The following is a 19020-nucleotide window of genomic DNA, read 5'->3' as shown; positions in this document are numbered from 1 at the left end:
CTGCAGCTCAGGTGCTTAGTGGCAGCTGATAAAAAGCAGCTGTGAGTGGTGAGTTAGATCCCCTAATAAACACACGGATCAAATATTAGCATACATGACTTGTTGGCCTTGGGGAGACTTGGCTGTGAGTGTGCTAAACATCTGTTCTACAGACTGACAGATGCATTCAGACCAGCAGACAACACAGATATGCAGTATGAAAAAAGAAAACTGAACGGACTGCTGCCTCACTGCTTGTATTCACTGCTTATTTACCTCTATATTTAAATCCAAACAGAGGAATGCTTAGATTTCTGAGAATATCACTCCTGTGTGATACTGCAACAAAATCAATCTTCTTTAAAACATAAGTTAATTTATTATACATTTCTGCCACAAACACAAATATACATTCACAATATCCACATACAGTCTACAAAAAGGTAAACAAGTGAAACAGCATTGGTCCTCTGTGGCATTGGTTAATTAAAATAGTTCTCTTTGGCTAAAAACACCACACAAACACACAACAGCCAGGGGCAGCGACGTATCGGGACCACCCTTGATTTCAATGGCATGGCTCTCTTTTGGAGAAAAAGCTGCTCTCAGTCCTGCTCCAGCTGTAGTTTCTCTAAACATCACTGCTGATTTAAACATTCAGAGTGCTCATGCAGAAGACCAAGATTTTCCCTAACTTTCATGTCTTTGTGGAAAACAGAAAGACTGGATCAGTTCTGCAAAGTTTGAAAAGTTTCTGACAAGTTTGCAATGTTATCTGGAACATTTCTAGAACATTCAAAGGACATTTGGCTTAACTCTTACCTACTGACAATAAACAGTTTATGCAAGGTAGGGCTGAGTGACATGGACCAAAAATCATATCTCAGCATATTTTAGCCGAGCAGCAATACAAGATATACAACTTGATATTTTTTCTATAAAGAAATAACAAATGGTTGTCACAATATTGAAATTATAAGTGTTGATATGATTCTAGCAAAAATCAAATGATATTAAAAGTTGTTTAATTAGGTTATGCTCTGTTTTTATGATCAAAAATTGCAGACACTCCTACACACTGTCTAAATTGCACAAAGGTTATGGCAACAGTTCCTTAAATTGAAGTTATTCAAATGTTCTTTACTCTTAAAACACCAAGTGTTTCGGACTGAAAAAGTGATATTATTTTATCATGGGTGGAATTAATAGTGATGATCTTCAGTCATATCTATATCCAGAAGAGAGTTAGATAAATGTACAAATATGTTGGCAACTTGTAAGGAGTGTGTCCTGGGGGTGCTTAGCTTTTTTAAAGATATGAATAGGGAGAATCCTAAGGAAAAAAGGTTGGAAACCACTAGTTTAGACCCTTGTTTCTCAACTGGTGGGTTGGGCCCCAAAAGAAGATCACAAAGCCATTGTGGACATGTCACCATCCCTTTGGTTCGCCACATTTTTTGCTCTTTCTCAAGCCCAAACTGTCCCAAATTTTACTGAAGACATTCGGTCATGAGTGAAAAATATACCAAATTTGTGCCCCAGTTTTTTGTTAAGAAGGTGGTGTTGAGTCTTGATGCCAGACCTGTTGAAAATCACTGGTTTAGACAATGTGCAGGAATTTTCCTGCAAATGTTGTTATCTAAAAACATTAAAATACTAAGGTCTTCTACATTTGATGCAAAGATATTCAACATATGACAATATCATTTGATTTTAACCAAAAAAACTCCTAAATTAAGTCAAATTAATTAAATGATGATGCCTATTCAGACTAAAACTTTAGAACAGATTATCTTGTGGCCAGTAAGTATATGACCGATTGATTGATTGTATTGTATGTACATGTTACGCTTCAAAAGTGCCCAGCCCTACTGTAACTGTTCGTTGGTCGTCCTGTAAACAATCTTTTTACTGAGCGTTAGCCCTGGCATTACTTCTCTTTCAAATCAACCTGAGCTGTATCAATATGAACAATATCTTCTTGCCCTGTGTATAATTGAAAATATATTGAGATATCTTAAAAACTCAATACATTCTCCAACCCCAATGCAAGGTACTTAAAAATGTTGTCTTTCTGATTTTAAGACTGCAGCAAACTCTATAACCACTCAGATTAACGCTATTAAACAATTTTCTCTAAAGTATCATTGTACTCAGACTGTCTTTTTCTTCCCTTGCTTTTCAGAAAGAGTTAAGGGAAGCTGTCCAACACAATTCTGGTCCAGCTGAACTCTTTTAACAGTCGCATCTGCCAAATGACTCCTACACATGCCCTAACAGTCATTTAGCTAAACTGTAATGTAACTAAATCACACACTTCCACACAGCTACTGACTGAGACTGAGATGGATAGCAGTATGTGGTTGTAAGCATTTTAAAAGAACGAGCTTGCAGGATTCAGATTTTAATGTACAGTACTTGGTTGTACCAGCTATGAATCAGTTCAAACATAGATTAGTTAGAATGTGAGTTCTAATTTAGGACAGTTTACACACTAGTAATATTTCAGTGGTTGCATCAGCTGAGATAGTTCCAATCTATGCAGAAGTTACAACTTAAACATAACACCTAGCTCCTAGTGGATGTCAAGTGCTCTATTACAAATGTCTGTCATATGGTATCTTTTTGAGAGGGGGATAACTTGTTGGATGATGAGGAACAGGGTGTTTTATCAGTTGTTTGGTGTCTGCAGTGCGTTCTATGTGATAGATTACATCCCTCAGAAGGAATCATGACTTTTACAGCAGGACTCACTTATGCTTCAGCCCTGTGAGAAAGAATCCATTGAGATATATGTATCATGACTTATATTTGTACTCTAGATCTTGTTTTGGGAGAGTAAGTATTCTCATCCATCCAAAAACAGAGCACCATTAAGTGACCTCATAGTGTTGACAATGTCATTACTTAGTGTCTCCATGGTTTTATCACACTAGCCCTAGGATTAGGGTGTAGGCTTAAGTGATCTGCACTGAGACAAAAGCTTTTTACTGATTAGCAGGGAGTAGCAGGAGTTTAAAATGTTATTTCTGTAGCAGTATTATGGCTAGTTGTGAAATGATGCTCTGCTACTTAAGATAAAGTTATATCTCTGTGGTGCAACCAAACAATGGTCATATACCTAGTTTTACCATAGGGTTTAATGTGAATTTTACACCCAAAGTCCAGACAGAAAATAAACACAGCTGGTGCAAGAGGCCACACAAGAAACCTGGGGCTAAATTTTGCTGCCTGGCCTGTTTAGACTGAAACAATGAAATAGGATGACTAAATGCTACTACCCTGACCCAGTCCAACTGCCTAAGTGAACCCCGCGTCCATGTTTGGTTATGGTCCCATCATTGCGCTGAAACGTCCACTCTCATTCCATACAGTACAGTGCCGGTTGGCTGTGATTATGTCCATCCCTTTTTTAAAAATCTTTTAGTCCATTACCAGATTCCCTCCTTCTTCCAGCCTCAGGAGGAAGCAGTACCAGCTCTCATGATCCTGAAGAGCGCGTTGACATTGTTGTTCTTGATGGCGTCTCGACAGGCAGAGATGACTTGGTTCTTTGGCTTACCCACTGAGGAGAGTGAGAGCAACAGAGAAATTCAGGAGACAAGATGGCTATATGTTGATACACATACAAGTTGGACAAATTACTGCAGAAGGCTTAAATAGTACTGAAATGTGTTAGAACTGTTTCTCCCATTGTAGGAGCCACCTAAATAAGGGTGCCTTTGTGATTACGCATATTGCTGCTCTGGAGAAAATATATAACTGAATGTGTCTAAAATGCTAAATTTGTTTTGTGTAAATGCAGACATTTGAGCGACAATGGATGGCATTAATGTTTGAAAAGCAAATAATTTTAATCATAATTCTGGCAGCTACAGTTCAAAGCAAGCTGTGGAGAGCCTCAAGTCTCTGCTAAGCTTGTCTTCTCAAATTTGTCTTCATTAAATTATGTATGGCATCAAAATAAGCTGATGAGACAGATGAAGAGGCTGCTTTATTGGTTAGCTCAGTCATTCTTGAAGTCAATGCTTTAAACTGACATGAACACAAAGCATTTAATAGTGCTGCCTTTAAAACTGGATTCATAGTCCATAATGGCAAAACTTTGACAGTTCACAACAAAAGTCACCCTGTGTCAGCAGGAGCTTCAGTCTGCTTGCCTGTCAACAGAGTCCTCACACATTCATATGGTAACATTTTAAAAGTTAAGATTCAACTCAAGTTACACACATAACTCTAATATGCCAATTTCCAACATCTCTGGTCACAAGATGGGGTTGTTTTTCCATTTTGTAGGAGAATCTGAACACACACTCATATAAACCTGCATCTTTTTTTATTTTATGATGTTTAGAGAAGTCATTTTTTTATGTTTTCTTTCTTGCCATATGATTAGAGCTCCTTATAACCATTAAACTATACGGTTGTCTTATTCTAATCATTTAAATCCCCAAAGACCCCATCTTTCCTTTTTTACTGTCAACCAGTTTGTTTAACTTTCCCTTTGTTGTGGATTTGTTTCACACATCCATCTGGAAAATCTTCAATATACAGCGTTTGGGAAAGGGCAGAGCCTTTGAAAAAAAAACTCATAGGTTGATTGGATGAACGTTCTGTTTGTCACATCTTTACGTGCCAATCAGAGCAACAAAATGTGTGACGTCTTCGCTATCGAGGTGCAGGTGCGTACCTACCAAGGAATAAACTCCATATAGATCTGCATAACACAAACCATGGCAACTGTAGACATGTCAGTACATGACTTTTGTCATTTTTGAAAAGAAAACAACTCACTGCTGTCCTCTGTTCTTCTTTTAATGAAGAAATGTCATCAAGTTCTGATAAAACTGGTGCTTGAGCAGCATCCACGCTAATGTCTTACGCTGAAAGTACTGCCCCCCCGTCGCTGATTGGTCCTGTCACTTTCTAAACAGACGGTAACTTTGCAAGATGGACTCACCAGTGAGAAACAAGGAAATGGGTGTATCCATCTGCTTTGCAAGGTTAGATTGCACTCACTACTGGACAACATTTTATGAAATACTCTTGTGAAATAATCCAGATGGTCACAGACAATCCCTGCTATGTGCATTCTGCTACACAAAGGCTTGACTCCAAGCCAATAAACCCACAAACAACACTTCTATTAAGAAATTCTGTTTGTCACACACATTGTACAACCAAAAAAAGCCTACCTCGGAGTCTTCCAGCCCGCTGAATGGCCTGGTTGACAGACTTTAGGCAGGCCAGTAGTGCATTATGGTTGTTAGAACGGATTTTATACTCGTTGATCAGATCCCTGTTTAGATCGTACAGCTCCCTGTAACGTTTCTTCATAGTTGTCCTAAAGAGGAAAAGAGAGAAATAAGAGAAAAAAAAGGAAAGAAAGACATACAGTGAGCTTGGTCCTGTGGTAGAAAATACCTTTAATCTGGTCTTTACCTTTACTCTGAAATATATGCTCAACAACCATTACAACAGACATCATATGAACAGCATTGCTGCTGCAGTATTTATTAGTTTAAGCCAATGAGTCAAATTAAATGACAAACAAGTGCAACTGTTCTTTGTTTCAAAAGTAAATATAACAGACGCTCTTAACAAGAGATTTGGCAAAGCAGAAGGAAAACGTGGCTCTTATTATTTTCACGCCTTCAAAACAAGCACATGTGATATTATGGCTATTTAAGTAGCAGACAGTGAGGGCACAGAGCCAACAAAACTGTTAATAATTAAACTAACATGTGAAATATGTCTGCTGAAAATAGCCTATGATAGATACTATTAAAATATTATTTTTTGCCATCGTCTACCATAGACTATTATCAATTTCTATTAATTTTAATTGTTACTCACATGTCACCCAAAAGGCGAGCATCCTCTGCCTGCACCAGCATGTTCCTGATGTAGTTGGAGTGGTCAGCCATTGCTGCAGTCAGTTTCTGATGGACGGAGTGGAACTCATCCACCTGGCACACAGATGTTTAAGAATTTAAATTAAACCAGCATGTGGTAACGTCTATTATTCTGTAAAATGATGTTAGAGTTTGAACTGTAATTGTAATTGTAACTACTCCATGATTATGTTTTAATAATAAAAAACTGGAGTCACAACATTTCCTCTCCTGACACAAAAAGGAATGCATAACAACTGACAGAAGGTATTTTGTGTTGGTCTTTCAAAGCATAAAGAGCAGCAGAAGTTTTCTTCTATAAACATATGAACCTCGGTAAGAGTTGTACGTAGCTCTTCGAAGTATCCTGGGAAGTCTGCTTCTGCTGACAAGTCCTCTATGCCCAGGAAGGATGCCAGTGACTGGACCAGATCTCCTGCCAGGTCGATGTCATCTGTTCTCAGAGTGATCTAGAAGGAAAAATAGGACATTAATTCACCAGCTTTTTTTTCTATTACATTGGAAATGCCAGCAGTCATTGCATCTTACAAAAATGTTATGTTTTGCTCTTGGTAAGGTTAAGTAAATATAGCCCTTGATATCACAATCCAATTTTCCGTTATGGGTAAAAAATAATAACATATTAGAAACCAAAAGAATTACTCTGAAGTCTTTGAAAAATGTCATTTTTAGGACACCCCCAAGCTATTTGGTCTACAAGATTTGGTACCAACCAAAATCTCTCAATCACAGAGAGGGTTGGAGAGAGGGAGGAAGCAGAGATAGGTAATCAAGTAGATAGAGTACGTTCTGGTAGTTAAAATGAAACTGATATAAAATGTTTTTGTGCAGGTTTTTATTTGTGTGCTGCTGAAGTCAGTCACACTCCTTTCTGCATGCTGTTTGTCTCAGCTCCACCCTGTCAAAGCCTCCACCTGTTTTACTCAGAAGTCAGCAAAGACTTCTCTTTAAGTCCCTTTATCATCTCATTAAAAAAAACATGTTAATGTTAATGTCTGTGGGAGTTAGATTAAGGAGAAAGACAGCTCTGTGTTCAGAAACCTCACAGTGTGAACGAGTGGGTCCTGTCAAATATCATTGTTACGAAACAGTTTATCTGGAGTTGTTTTGTATATGATTCTTATTAGTTATTGTGCTATGATAACCAGTTTATAGTTTTATTTTCAGAAACCGTATGAATGTAGGCAGTTGGACACTAGTTAGCTCTGAGTCAGTTGTTATTTCAGTCCAACATAATAAGGTTAAAAATAATGTATTATGCTACAAAAAGTTTTTGTAGCATAATATTAGCATAACTGTAGCATTTCCGTTGATTTTAAAGTTCAATTAGACAAGCAACTAGGGTGCAATGACTAAACTGTTTGTTTAAAATGTATTATTTTTCCAGCATTCAATTAACTGGTTGATAAGAGGGTGTTATCTCAGACAGCAAAGTTCTTCTTTGGTTGACCACACCCCCTATTGATTCTATAATTTCTATCTAAATTGTGTTCTTTCTCTAATTGGGCAAAAATAAAACTATATCAATCTTAACTAACCAGTCCACTGATTTCATCACATTTTCCATTGTTCAAGGACTTTTAATTGATGAGAGCTATAAAACGTAAATTCCTGCTCTCCAGTGTGACAACTCCCCCATTTGGATGAAAACGGACCCTGAGAATGTATTATCGGTAAATTCACAAGCAGTGAGAGAAACACAATTTCAAATCATTGCATAGCATGTTATGCTCCAACCTATTCAAAGATTACATTTAAAATATATTTTCTGTTGTCACAGGACAACGCAGTGCAAAGAAGTAACCTGTTGCTTGTGTTTGCTCCTCTACTTGGATTCAGATGGCATTCAGCCAGCAGTCACCCTGTGACCGCAGGAGCTTCAATCTACCTGCATGTCAAAAGATTCTTTGAATACATACTGCCATGCCCAATAATATGTTCAAGTTAAGATTCAACTCAGGTAACATGTTTAACATACACATAATTATAAGATGCCAGTTTTTGACATCTCTGGTAACAAGATGGGGTTGTTTGCCCACTTTGTAGGAGTATAAGCCCATTACTCTCTTTATTTTATCATGTTATAATGTTCAGAAAAGTCATTATGTTTATGTTTTTTTCTTACCATATGATTTGAGCTCTTTTTAACCATTAAACTGTACAGTTGTCTTATTTTAACCATTTAAATCCCTAACGATCCAGTCTTTCCTGTTTATTGTGAGTCAATTAGATGGAATGTTTTCCCAAAGAAAGGAGCAAGGCTGGCATCATTTGGGAAAAGTACCCGGATGGATTGCACTCATAACTGGAATAAACATTTTATTAAATACTCATGAAATAATCCTGATGATCATAGACAATCCCTGTTATGCACATTCTGCTACACTAATGAGATGATAAAGGGACTTAAAGAGAAGTCTATTGATTTCATTGTATTTTGTCTGTGAAAACTGCCTCCCTTCTAAATGTTCTTGTTTTGAGATAAACGGCTAAATTAAATTGCTTCTGTTGTAAATTTAAGAATGAGAATTTTTTTTCCTTTTCCCTGCTCCTTTCTTGCCATGGAATGTAATGAAGTTGAACATTTCTTTGTGAAAAATTGTGAACTTACCATAACTAGAATTAATAAAAATGAAATGAAATAAAATTTAATGTTAAAACTGTGTGTAATCCACAAGGCTTTATCAGGGTTGTAGACAAACAATGCTGATGCCTTTGTACTTTCGTGCTGGTACCTGTCCATTGCTGGCCATGCTGATAGAAAGCAGTCCCCCTCCTCTTAGTGAATTAAAAGTGATGTCGGGACTGTCCACTCCTTCTGGGAGCAAGAAGTTCTGATTCAGCCACATCACCACCTGTAGACACAAATGTACATGCAAATGATGAATAAATGGACCCCTAAAGATCAAGTTAAAACTAAAAGAGATATAGTATGTTCATGTTATAGCCTTGAATTTATGACAAGACTTGTAAGAATCACAGTTAATCACACACTATATGCTGGCTACCTCCTTAACAATAGGCAGCTGAAGGTGTGCCTTTCTTTCACCTTGTCTGTTATGTGTAACACACAAAGGTAAAATGTCAGAGCAAAGCCATTTCCCTGCCTGACCTGACATCAGAAGTAGTAACAGAGATATAACAGGGCCAAAAAAGTTTAAATGTCTAACATCAGTGCTGGCAGAGCAGAACAGTGCTGTGTGCGTGTATGCATATCTCAGAGTGTGGAGCCCCTGTTGATTTTTCACACGCTGTGCCTCCGCATTTCACAATTGCGTACCTACCAAGGAAAATGGGATATCACACACTGGGACATCAATATTACACCCTTTCAATTTTAACATATCAGTACAAAGACTAAATAAAGACAGCAGAGCTGGGTTTTGATGCTGTTTGGGTACTGCAGTGTGTAAAAGCCTCTGACAGCCTACCCTCTGCGGTCGGTCATTGATGCTGAAGGTGACCCTGCCGGTGGCTGGAGTATCTGAGGAGTCTGTGACGTCATACATGGAGAATCGAGGCAGCTGACGTGTGATTTCAAACACGTGGAACTGGGTGCTGAAGGTGACAGAAAATCAAAAGTGGAGTGTTTCAGGAAAGAACTAATCATATGACATAACACATACTTGCCTTATTGCACACATCTTACCTAGTTTTCCCTCCAACAAAGGCTTTAATGTGCAGATCTACTGGTATATCCTTGGGGGGGACAATGGGGACTCGGATGCAGCCTGACAGGTTCTGGGCACTGGGATGGACAACGTGGCTTTCCCCCTCAAAGATCCCTTCTGCAAAGATGAGCACTGCACGAATGATGGTTTCTGGAGGGGAAACAAAGAAATAAAGGGACTTATTGGTACAATATTTACTCAGTCTGTAACATGTGTGGAATTCTTAGCTAGTGTGGTAAAACACTACCATTGGGTGTTGAAATGCTGAGCTCTACATGAGCCTTTTGGTCCTCTGTAGCAGGTCTCACTGACAGTGTCGTCTGGAGCTGAGTGTTGGCTGGGATGACACTGTTAGTCTCTGACACACCCTGAAACAAACGTACAGCTTCTATGAATTTTAGTGTGTGAATTAAATACAGAAACATTTCAAGTCAGAATCCTGTTGTTAAGGATTGTCTTCCATGGACGGATTTTGTTTTTATTATTTCTTTTGTGATTTATTTGATTGCAAAAGCTGAAGAGAACTTTGCTATCCCCTTAACAAACAGACACATGGCCAAATATGCCAATATGGTAAATATGAACAATACATAACCAACTGAAAGGGAAAAAAGACTCATTAAAACATATCTAGATTATACAGAAGACAGTATTCTATAAAACAAAGGAATCGCCAAAAGTTGCGCAACAAAAACATACAAACATAACCAAAAAAAAAAAAAAAAAACACATTAGACAAAGAATCAAACTGAGGATAATTATGTGACATTGCTTCATGTGCAATCATGAGGAATTCAGCTGAAGAAATGACACACAATTAAAAAGTAGTTTCCCTGCGGTAGAGAAAATTTAACTAGTGTTTAGCAATGTTAAAATAGCTTTTGGGTGATTTGGCTCAGCAAACAGGATGATTTTGTGTCTCTTTAAGAAATCTGGGCTTCAATGTGGCACAAAAGATATGGGAAAAGAAGTCAATGTGGTCATAATTTTTTAAACAGATCCTCAAGACATCTATCCCTCTTGAATTATCCACACATCTAATTAACCAAGTACAATGCCTCAGTTGTATTTGCTGAATTACTTTATAAAGTGGATATGATAAATAAAAAAAAGCCTTAATAAACATACACGTACCTTAGCATTCTCATCATAGTTGCGTAGCTCCAGTAACAGATTTTGTCTGCGTTGGCTGAGTTCCCTAATGAGGTCCTGTTCAGAACTGGAGTCCATGAGATTCCCTTGAAGATCCTTGCTGGCTGGCAGGTAACCACGAACTGCATGATAAACACATTTACAAAATAAATGACATTCTGAAATGAGCTAAAAGGGTCTGTTCTAATAAATTAAGTTTAGTAGGTTTAACAGCTGTGTCTGGGTTAAAGGGTACATACTTTACCCCTTTAAGACAAGTTTATATTGTTCTCAGAGGTCCCAGAAACATGCCTGTGAAGTTTGTTGCTGAAAAAACACTCCGGTATTGGATTTTTACATGTCTAAAACCCCTCTGTTTCAGGCCCACTAAAAACGAGCTGTTTCTGTGTCTGTGGCTTTACATGTCACTGAGCTGTCAACTCCACCCCTGACACCACCCCTCTCAGGAAATGGATGTGGCTTAATGGTCATGGCTCTCTGCTGTCAGTTGAGAGGAGGATTGGGGAAGGAGAGTGGAACTTTCTTTCAAGCAGTAGGGCCAACTGAACCTGGGGGCGGTGCTTACTCCCCATGTGACATCATGAGGGTAAAATCTGAGAATGGCTTGTTTCAGCACACATTTTCTGAAAGGTGGAGAAAGAGAGGGGGTGAGGGAATGGATTTTTGTGGTACTTGAGGGGCCAGAGGCTAGCATTTCTGTTAGAAAAGCATAAAAAAGTATCCTTGAAAAGCAGACAGATATGACCGTTTCCGTGTTTCTCACAATCCATCTTACAGCTCCTGTCTGAACCATTCAGGCCGGGTTAGAAAGTGAATATACCAATCAGCGACAAGGGGCAGTACTTTCAGGCGCGACATAGTAGTGACGTAAGAAAGCAGCAACAAGAAGCCGGTGCAGATATGGCGGAAGACATTAGTGTGGATGCTGCTAAAGAGCCAGTTTCATCAGAACTTGATGACATTTCTTTGTTAAAAGAAGAACAAAGAACAGCATTGAGTCTTTTTCTTTTCAAAAACAACAAAAGTCATGTACTGATGTGTACAGTTGCCATGGTTCGTGTTATGCAGTTCTCTATGGATTTACTCCTCAGAAGCGGCAACGTCACGTGTTTTGTTGCTTGGATTGGCCCTTAAAGATGTGACAGATAGAACGTTCATCCAATCACCCTCTGAGGTTTTTTTCAAAGCCTCTGCCCTTTCCCAAACCCTTAGTATTGAAGGTTTTCCAGATGGATGTGCGAAACAAATCTATCTGGCATGTCAGCTTATTGAAAAAGTGATTTTTGCATAATATGTCCCCTGTAAGCTCAAGTAACAGTTGAGCTAAGAGGAGTTCTGCCCTTTTTTATGCTGTCGTGCCATCACCGCAATCATTTAGAAAGCAGAATTTGGATCCCGTACAAGATCAGATAATAACACATAAACATCAAATCATATCAAATAATTAAATTTCCATTGTGCTCTGCTGTTAGAACGAGTCTGCTGGGACAAGTATAGTTACCTCCGCCAAGGAGGTTACGTGATCGGCGGGGTTTGTTTGTTTGTTTGTTTGTTAGCAACATAACTCAAAAAGTTATAGACAGATTTTGATGAAATTTTCAGGAAATGTCACAAATGGCATAAGGAAGAACTAATTAGATTTTGGGAGTGAGCCGGATCACCGTCTGGATCCAGGAATTTTTTAAAGGATTCTTAACAATTTGGAGATAGGGCTAATGGCGGAGGTCTGCGCTCTCCAAGTGCTTTTCTAGTTACATATTTTTCTCTTCTTTTGGCAAATTCACCGTATAAGGTTTATGCATTTATGAGGAAATATACAGAAACACGTGCATAGCCACAAACTTCTTTCCCTTAAACCTCAAAACATGTTAATAATCATGAGATATCCTAATATTAATAATGTAAAAATTGGACAATACATAAAAAGACAAAAAAGGCTAAAGCATTCCAGCAATAATAAACCTACTGATCCATGCAACCCCCAACCAGAGCCAATAATCGCCTCTTATAAGCTTATTCACAGTAAACATGCAACAGGTACACCCAAACAACCTACCCTCTCCATCTATGGAGGTGCAGATAAGTTGTTTCTGTCCATCCAACCTATAATCGCCCTCCACCACTCCAGCTACAGACGAGGAGAAGTTGTCTTTGAAAATAACCTCGCCTGTGCGATCACTGCGAGCATCAATCTGAAACAAAAAGAGAATGAGAATAAACTATTTTCTGACCAGCTTGAAGTACCAAATTAATGAATGAGATGTTGTGAGCTGACCTTTCCATTAGACCAGCCAGTGATAAGCTCCACCACACCATCAGCATTCAGATCAAAGGCATGTATACTCATTGCGTGATTCTTGGACTAATTGATATGGAGAGATGAATGATTTCAAGTTATGGATCTTTGTAAAGTGGCATTTACATCTGCTGAATACTAGGGAGTACATGATTTATATGCCATGCAAATGAGGGCTACAGAAATGTAGAATAACCTCAAAACTAAGTTTGATAAAAAAAATACAGAAATACAGAATATTTAAAGCCTACTCTTATGGTTTAATCATAAGGAAAACTCCTCTTTTCATAACAGCATTATCATGGATAATTGGAATACCTTAATCCTCCAGTAACGGGCAGTGCGATCATAAACTCCCACAGTTCCATTGGCCAGAGCGTAGCCAAACCTGCTGCCATGCATGTGACACAGTGACGTTACTGTCTGTATAGAGAAGTACAGAGGATAAACTTGTCTCATCATAAATATAGCTCTGACTAAATAAAGCACAAAACAGATAGATACAGTTAGTGTCAAAAGAAAGTACAGAAAATATCACATCCACTATGCACTATCAAACCGCTAACCCCAACACTGAGGTGCTGCTGTTGGCCTTATGCACCACAAATAAACTTTAGAATCTGAATCTTTCATGTTTTAGTTTTGTATTTTCCTAACTATTTTCCTAACTAAAGAGCTGAGTAGGAGACCACTGTGGCTGCATGATATCCAGCAGGACGACAAGCTTGTACAATGTCATCCAAAATCCAAACAGGCCTGTAGTCAGCATTCCATTACAGCTAACTTAAACAATATGCTCACCTTATCCAAACACTGTGAATGTACAGTGAATGTTGGATTAACTGAAACTATGTAAAGTTGCATTCATCTTATCTACAGCAAATGTCATATTGTCTCACACCAGGCAACTCCACAAGGCTGGTCACAAGGTCTAAAATCTGTGCGTACACAGCAGTGCAGGCTGTGGGAAATTATAATTTCAATCCATGTAACATCAACTGTATTCATAATAAATACAAAATGAATTAAGCAGCAACAATGCACTGACAATTTCAAATGTTGCTGTTGTAGAATTACATGGTTAAATAATGTGGAGTTTTGAGGGTTGCATTTAGAGTCAACAGTGAAAAACACTGAAAACATGTACCTCATTTTCTGTCATCTCAGACACAAGTTCATCCTCCTTAAACACTCGGATGTCAAAGTCCTCAGATCCGACAAGAAGCTGTAGACACAAAATAAGTAGCTGCTTATAATGAACAAATCAACAACAAAACATAGCCTATTAATAAAATAATATGTCCAAGCATGTCTGGCAATCAGGACCCACCTCATTTTTACCGTCCCCAGTGAAGTCACAGAGCACCAGAGATCTGACATTATCTCCAGTTACCTTAAAAAAAGATAAGGGTAAGATATTTATATTAATGGTTTATCCTGATATATTTAAAGACCCTGTTAAGTGAAAATAGATCTGTATTTAGGTTTGTTGTGTAACAGATCACTGTTTCATTTCACTAATGTTTCTCTATGATACCAACTGAATTTAGAGGTATATCTAACAGTCACAGCTTGTTAGTTTTAGGGCTTTGGGAAAGTAATTTTTTTACCTCAATACTGTGATTGCAATTCAACATGTGATTAATTTTTTAAGTTCCTTATTTTGTGTATCTTTCAACAAACACAAGCAATAAATCTTTCTATATTACAACCAACACAATATTAGATATACTAAACATAAACTGTTCTTTCCTTTAGGCCAGGCCTATATGTTTAGATGAAACTAGATGATGCAGGGATCTAAATGTATGACGTACTTTCATCTATCTTATTTATCCACTTCAGTCACACAAGCAATTGGCTGATTTGTTTTACTTGCAACCATGTGAGCAATCATCACCACAACTAAGGCAAAAAAATTTTGAAAAAGTATCTTGCTGCAAATTTTTTGACTCATATTGCAAAAGCAATGTGAACTGTTGTACTGAATGGAATTGAATTTTATGTCATTCTTATCTTTAATGAAATAAACATATAGAAACATAGGGAAAGCAGGATTTTTGCAAACTATTTCAGAAAAAAACTTGCCTGGGTGTTTGCATGATGTGTTTAGCATAAAATCTCTGCTGCAAAAAAATAGTATGAAACTGGTATTTTCACACTTATTTCATGTTGATAAAACAATACAGCATCTGTGTTCTGAAATTGCAGTATGACATATTGCGATGTAAGGTAAATTTCGATTAACTGCCCAGCCTTAGTTAGTTCTCATGAAAAATTGCTACTTTATAAAAAGCACCTCTTGAATGTGAGACTTGATGTATTCTTATAACATTTTCTTAGTTCTTACTGTCCAGAAATGGTCATTGCCCTCGTAGTCAAAGCCTTGTAAGGCACAGTTTCCTCCAATGATGGCAAGAGGATTCAGGATGTCCCCAAGTTTCCCCAGCACAATAGCATTGGCCCCATCTGAAACCTACAACCACATTCAGAGAGGAAGCAGACACAAAGTTGGATTATCAGGAAGTTTAAGGAATACTAATAAAAAATGATTTAAAAGAAGATACAATCCAAAGGCACAAAATATTATCAATATTTTCTTCAATTAAGCTGGTTAGACTTATTTTGGGTGCTATAGTCATTTAAAACCAAACAATGTCAAAGATAAACCCTGAAACCAAGATGCCAGAGTGGCATGATTCTGTTCCATTCTTAAAGTCCAACACCACTGAAAACCCAAGGTATACATAATAGGGTTAAGAAAAATTTCATACACCAAATTTGTAAAGTAAAACTTTCATGGTGCATAGTTAGATTGTGATTAATTTGTGTTATATTGCATTTCAATTAATGGCTTCCTCTACATCAAATTCCTACATCCCCTTATTCCTCAGCTCCTCTCACCTCTCGGTAGAATATATCAGCATTATCATGGACATTATAAGCCAGCAGGTTGGTCTGAGATCCCACCAACAGAGTGTCCCCAGTGGTGTCTGGTCCCAGTATTCCTGCTGTTAGACAAGTGACTGCCTGGTTGATGTTGAGCAGAGAGATGTCTGAGTCCTGGGTGCTCTGACTCAGTCGGTGAGCTGCAGGTCTCTGATCACGAGCATGAGGGTTGTGAATAAAAACCTTTTAAACGAGAAATAGGAGCAAAAGATAGGCAATGAAAAAACATGTTTAAAGTCTGGGGTAAAGTAAACATCAGTGACAAAATTATCCTTAAATGGAAAATTGTGTTTTTAATGGGAATTGTAAAAAAAACAAACAAACAAAAAAACAAAAAAAACAATTGAGGAATAACATCAAGTGTTGGAGTTCTGACAACCATGCTGTTCTGTCAGTTTTTAGTGATATCAGAGCAGTTAACTTGTTGATGCACCTCACCTTTCCCGCCTGCGTGGCTGCAGTTAGACAAGGATGAACTCCATCAAATTTCCCAACAGTCACCATACGCGGGTTGATCTTGTGGTTCAGCTTCAGTGTGAATATAGGAACCAACATGGTGCCTGCTGTCTGATCCTGATCAGAAAGAGGCGAGAAAAGACGGGCAGAAAAAAGACAACAGACAAAGGGAGGTCATTATTGGTGCCGATCTTTTTTTATACTAAATCCTTAGGTCACAAATTCAGGTTACCGTGTCCGTAACCGAGTGACAATGAGTGGTTTTGTAACACTAATGTCATTACAGGCTTTACCACACACAGAGTGGCGTGTCATGTTGCCTGGCAACAACAGCAGGAAGCTAAAGCTTTCATTTGGCTAATCTCCCAGTCGTTTCCGTTACCATCAATCCAAACTTGCAACAAAAATACATTATGTATCGCTCTTAGCGTCAGCACTGCATCAATGTATATTTACAGCGTACATCCTTCTAAACATGGGAAATGTTCGTATATTTGCCAGAATTTCCATGTATTAGCATAACTAGCTAAAGTGGACGTTGCTGCTTTAAGAGTTGCAGGAACAACTACATCTATACTACCATAATATCCATAAAATCACTTTCAGTAACTGTACCAAGTACTCTTACCTGATCACGTATTCAGCGCGATTGTTGGATTGACTAAACAATGAGTAAAACAGCTACTAAACTCGCTACATATCACGGTAACGTGATGAGACGAAAGATGTGACAGAAGATTACCTTTCATCAACCGCTTCCTGCTGCGGTTTTCAAAATAAAATTTTCTGTGAAAGGGTGCTATGTGTGGAAATCTATTTCCGCCACTTGAAAAAATAAAATACGATATAATAGTACTTCGGCAAACTCAATTTAAATTATGAGATAGTAAGTCATAATGATATGATAAAAGTAGAAACACATGTAATAATTTAGATTTTTTTATTTCATAGTATAGTTTCGACTTTTTATCTAAAATTTCACCTTTTTGATCTCATTACTGACTTAATATCTCATTATTTTGACTTTTCATCTCATTATTTCGACTTTTTTTTTTATCTCCTAGTGACTTACCATCTCATATGTTGAGTTTTCCACCGCATATTCAAGACATTTTATTTCATTTTGACTTATCTCATAATTTCAGCTTACTATCTCATAATTTCATGATTTTAACATTTTATCTAATGAATTTGCCTTTTCGACTCAAAATTTTGACCTCTCATAATTTCAAGAGTGTAATGTGTTCTGGCTCCTCTTTTAAGGAAAAAATGACACTTTTACACATTTGCATTACTAAACAGTCAACACATTACCTGGAGAGGCTGGTTTAAAAACACATTTTATCTAACTTTTTTTTTTCATTATAGTTTGAACGTAAAACGCCCCTAAAGCAAGAAAAATACCCAGTCTTTCAGTAGTGTTCATTTGGGGTTGTGGTACTTGTAGGATATCTTTTAAATAACCAAATCAAAGCAGCAAATGACAATTCCTTTGCTATGGAGCCTTTTTTTTTAAGACAAGAGAAAATCTTTGAAGAGCATATGTGATTTTAAAAAGTGTCACTGCCCACCGTTTTCTCATATTTGATTTGATTCGGTTATGATAGGAGATTTGGGCCATAAAAATGAATGGTATTTAAACTTATGTGCACCGCTACATTGAAAACTAATATAGTTCTTACATGACTTTGGCTAAAGTCGGCTCGACCGTAAAAGTTTTACGCAAATAAGCTGGGCTGGCTATGCTAGGTCAGTTAGCAGAGTACCAGTAGGTCCTTATTGTAAGTTAACTTGTTGCATAACTTAAAATGGGGCAAGACTCCAGTCCAAATAATGAAATGCAACATTAGGCTATGGCTACACTTTACAGTTTACTGTTTACTTTAAGTTTAACAATCTGAAGCCATAGGTTGCTACAAATTACTGTTGTGATGGTGCACATGAAAAAGTGAGTAGCGTTAGCCTTGGTGGTGGCATACGACTTCTACGAATTCAAATCTACGAACAAGAGGTATATCTTTATTTTATTATTGAAGTTACTGACACAAATACATTAATTTATTCAAACTTTTTGCCCTTATAACTGCATCTGGGGACGTTCCCCTTAGATCTGTGGACATTACAGTTTTGCTGATGATTTTGAGATTTGTTTTGGGTCAATTTTCTACTAGACCTAAGTCATAATTGATTGAAGTTTGCGTTCCTTCCTTTGCATGACCAAGATCTGTGTCTTGTATCTTTAAATTCCTGAATATTTCAAGTTAGCAAAGTAAGATTTTAAAAAGTTTTTGTCAACTATTTGGCTAATAAATGCTAACATCAGATTGTAGACACATTACGTTAAACAACAAGAGAACATTGCCTTCCTTTAAACGTTTTAATATTATTTAGATGTATTTAATCACTTTGAGTCTCTTTGTTTTCATCTAGATTTTTGTAGTTAGCTGTAAAGTGAGCGTTCATCAGAGTTAATTCAAAGTGATTAAAGAAAAGTTTAAGGGTGATAAAACTCTTATTTAATGATTTCATTTAATCTCCCTCTGATTTTTTTCCCACAAGCTTTCCCATAAGCTTAAACTGAGTGTTTTCAAATCAGCACATT

The 19020-nt window shown here is 37.5% G+C and overlaps 1 protein-coding gene across 1 annotated transcript; it reads right to left on the bottom strand.

The window, feature by feature from the left end:
• Positions 1-359: 359 nt before the first annotated feature.
• bbs2 (Bardet-Biedl syndrome 2) lies at positions 360-17171 on the bottom strand. Its single transcript, XM_041796767.1, has 18 exons — positions 17047-17171; positions 16401-16535; positions 15918-16145; positions 15364-15489; positions 14344-14406; positions 14161-14238; positions 13332-13436; positions 12993-13079; positions 12774-12909; positions 10700-10839; positions 9813-9933; positions 9544-9715; positions 9326-9452; positions 8630-8749; positions 6206-6343; positions 5836-5948; positions 5175-5323; positions 360-3544 (listed from the first exon to the last, which is right to left on the bottom strand). Exons 2-18 carry the CDS (start codon positions 16515-16517, stop codon positions 3438-3440), a joined length of 2127 nt encoding a protein of 708 aa, XP_041652701.1. The 5' UTR covers positions 16518-16535; positions 17047-17171; the 3' UTR covers positions 360-3437.
• Between the last annotated feature and the right edge of the window lie 1849 nt (positions 17172-19020).

The sequence above is a fragment of the Cheilinus undulatus genome, linkage group 9, assembly GCF_018320785.1.
Source record: "Cheilinus undulatus linkage group 9, ASM1832078v1, whole genome shotgun sequence".
Taxonomy (NCBI): Eukaryota; Metazoa; Chordata; class Actinopteri; order Labriformes; family Labridae; genus Cheilinus; species Cheilinus undulatus.
The sequence above is the reverse complement of the archived record's forward strand: the minus strand, read 5'-3'. Positions and strand labels throughout refer to the sequence as shown.

What these genes read in the sequence shown, in the direction of transcription:
- bbs2 (XM_041796767.1), bottom strand. Translation starts at nt 16,517, where the DNA reads ATGTTGGTTCCTATATTCACACTGAAGCTGAACCACAAGATCAACCCG. An exon ending in CTGGCTGGTCTAATGGAAAG is followed by an intron (nt 12,910 to 12,992) that starts GTCAGCTCACAA and finishes TTTTTGTTTCAG; the next exon opens with ATTGATGCTCGCAGTGATCG. An exon ending in ACTATGATGAGAATGCTAAG is followed by an intron (nt 9,934 to 10,699) that starts GTACGTGTATGT and finishes CGTTTGTTTCAG; the next exon opens with GGTGTGTCAGAGACTAACAG.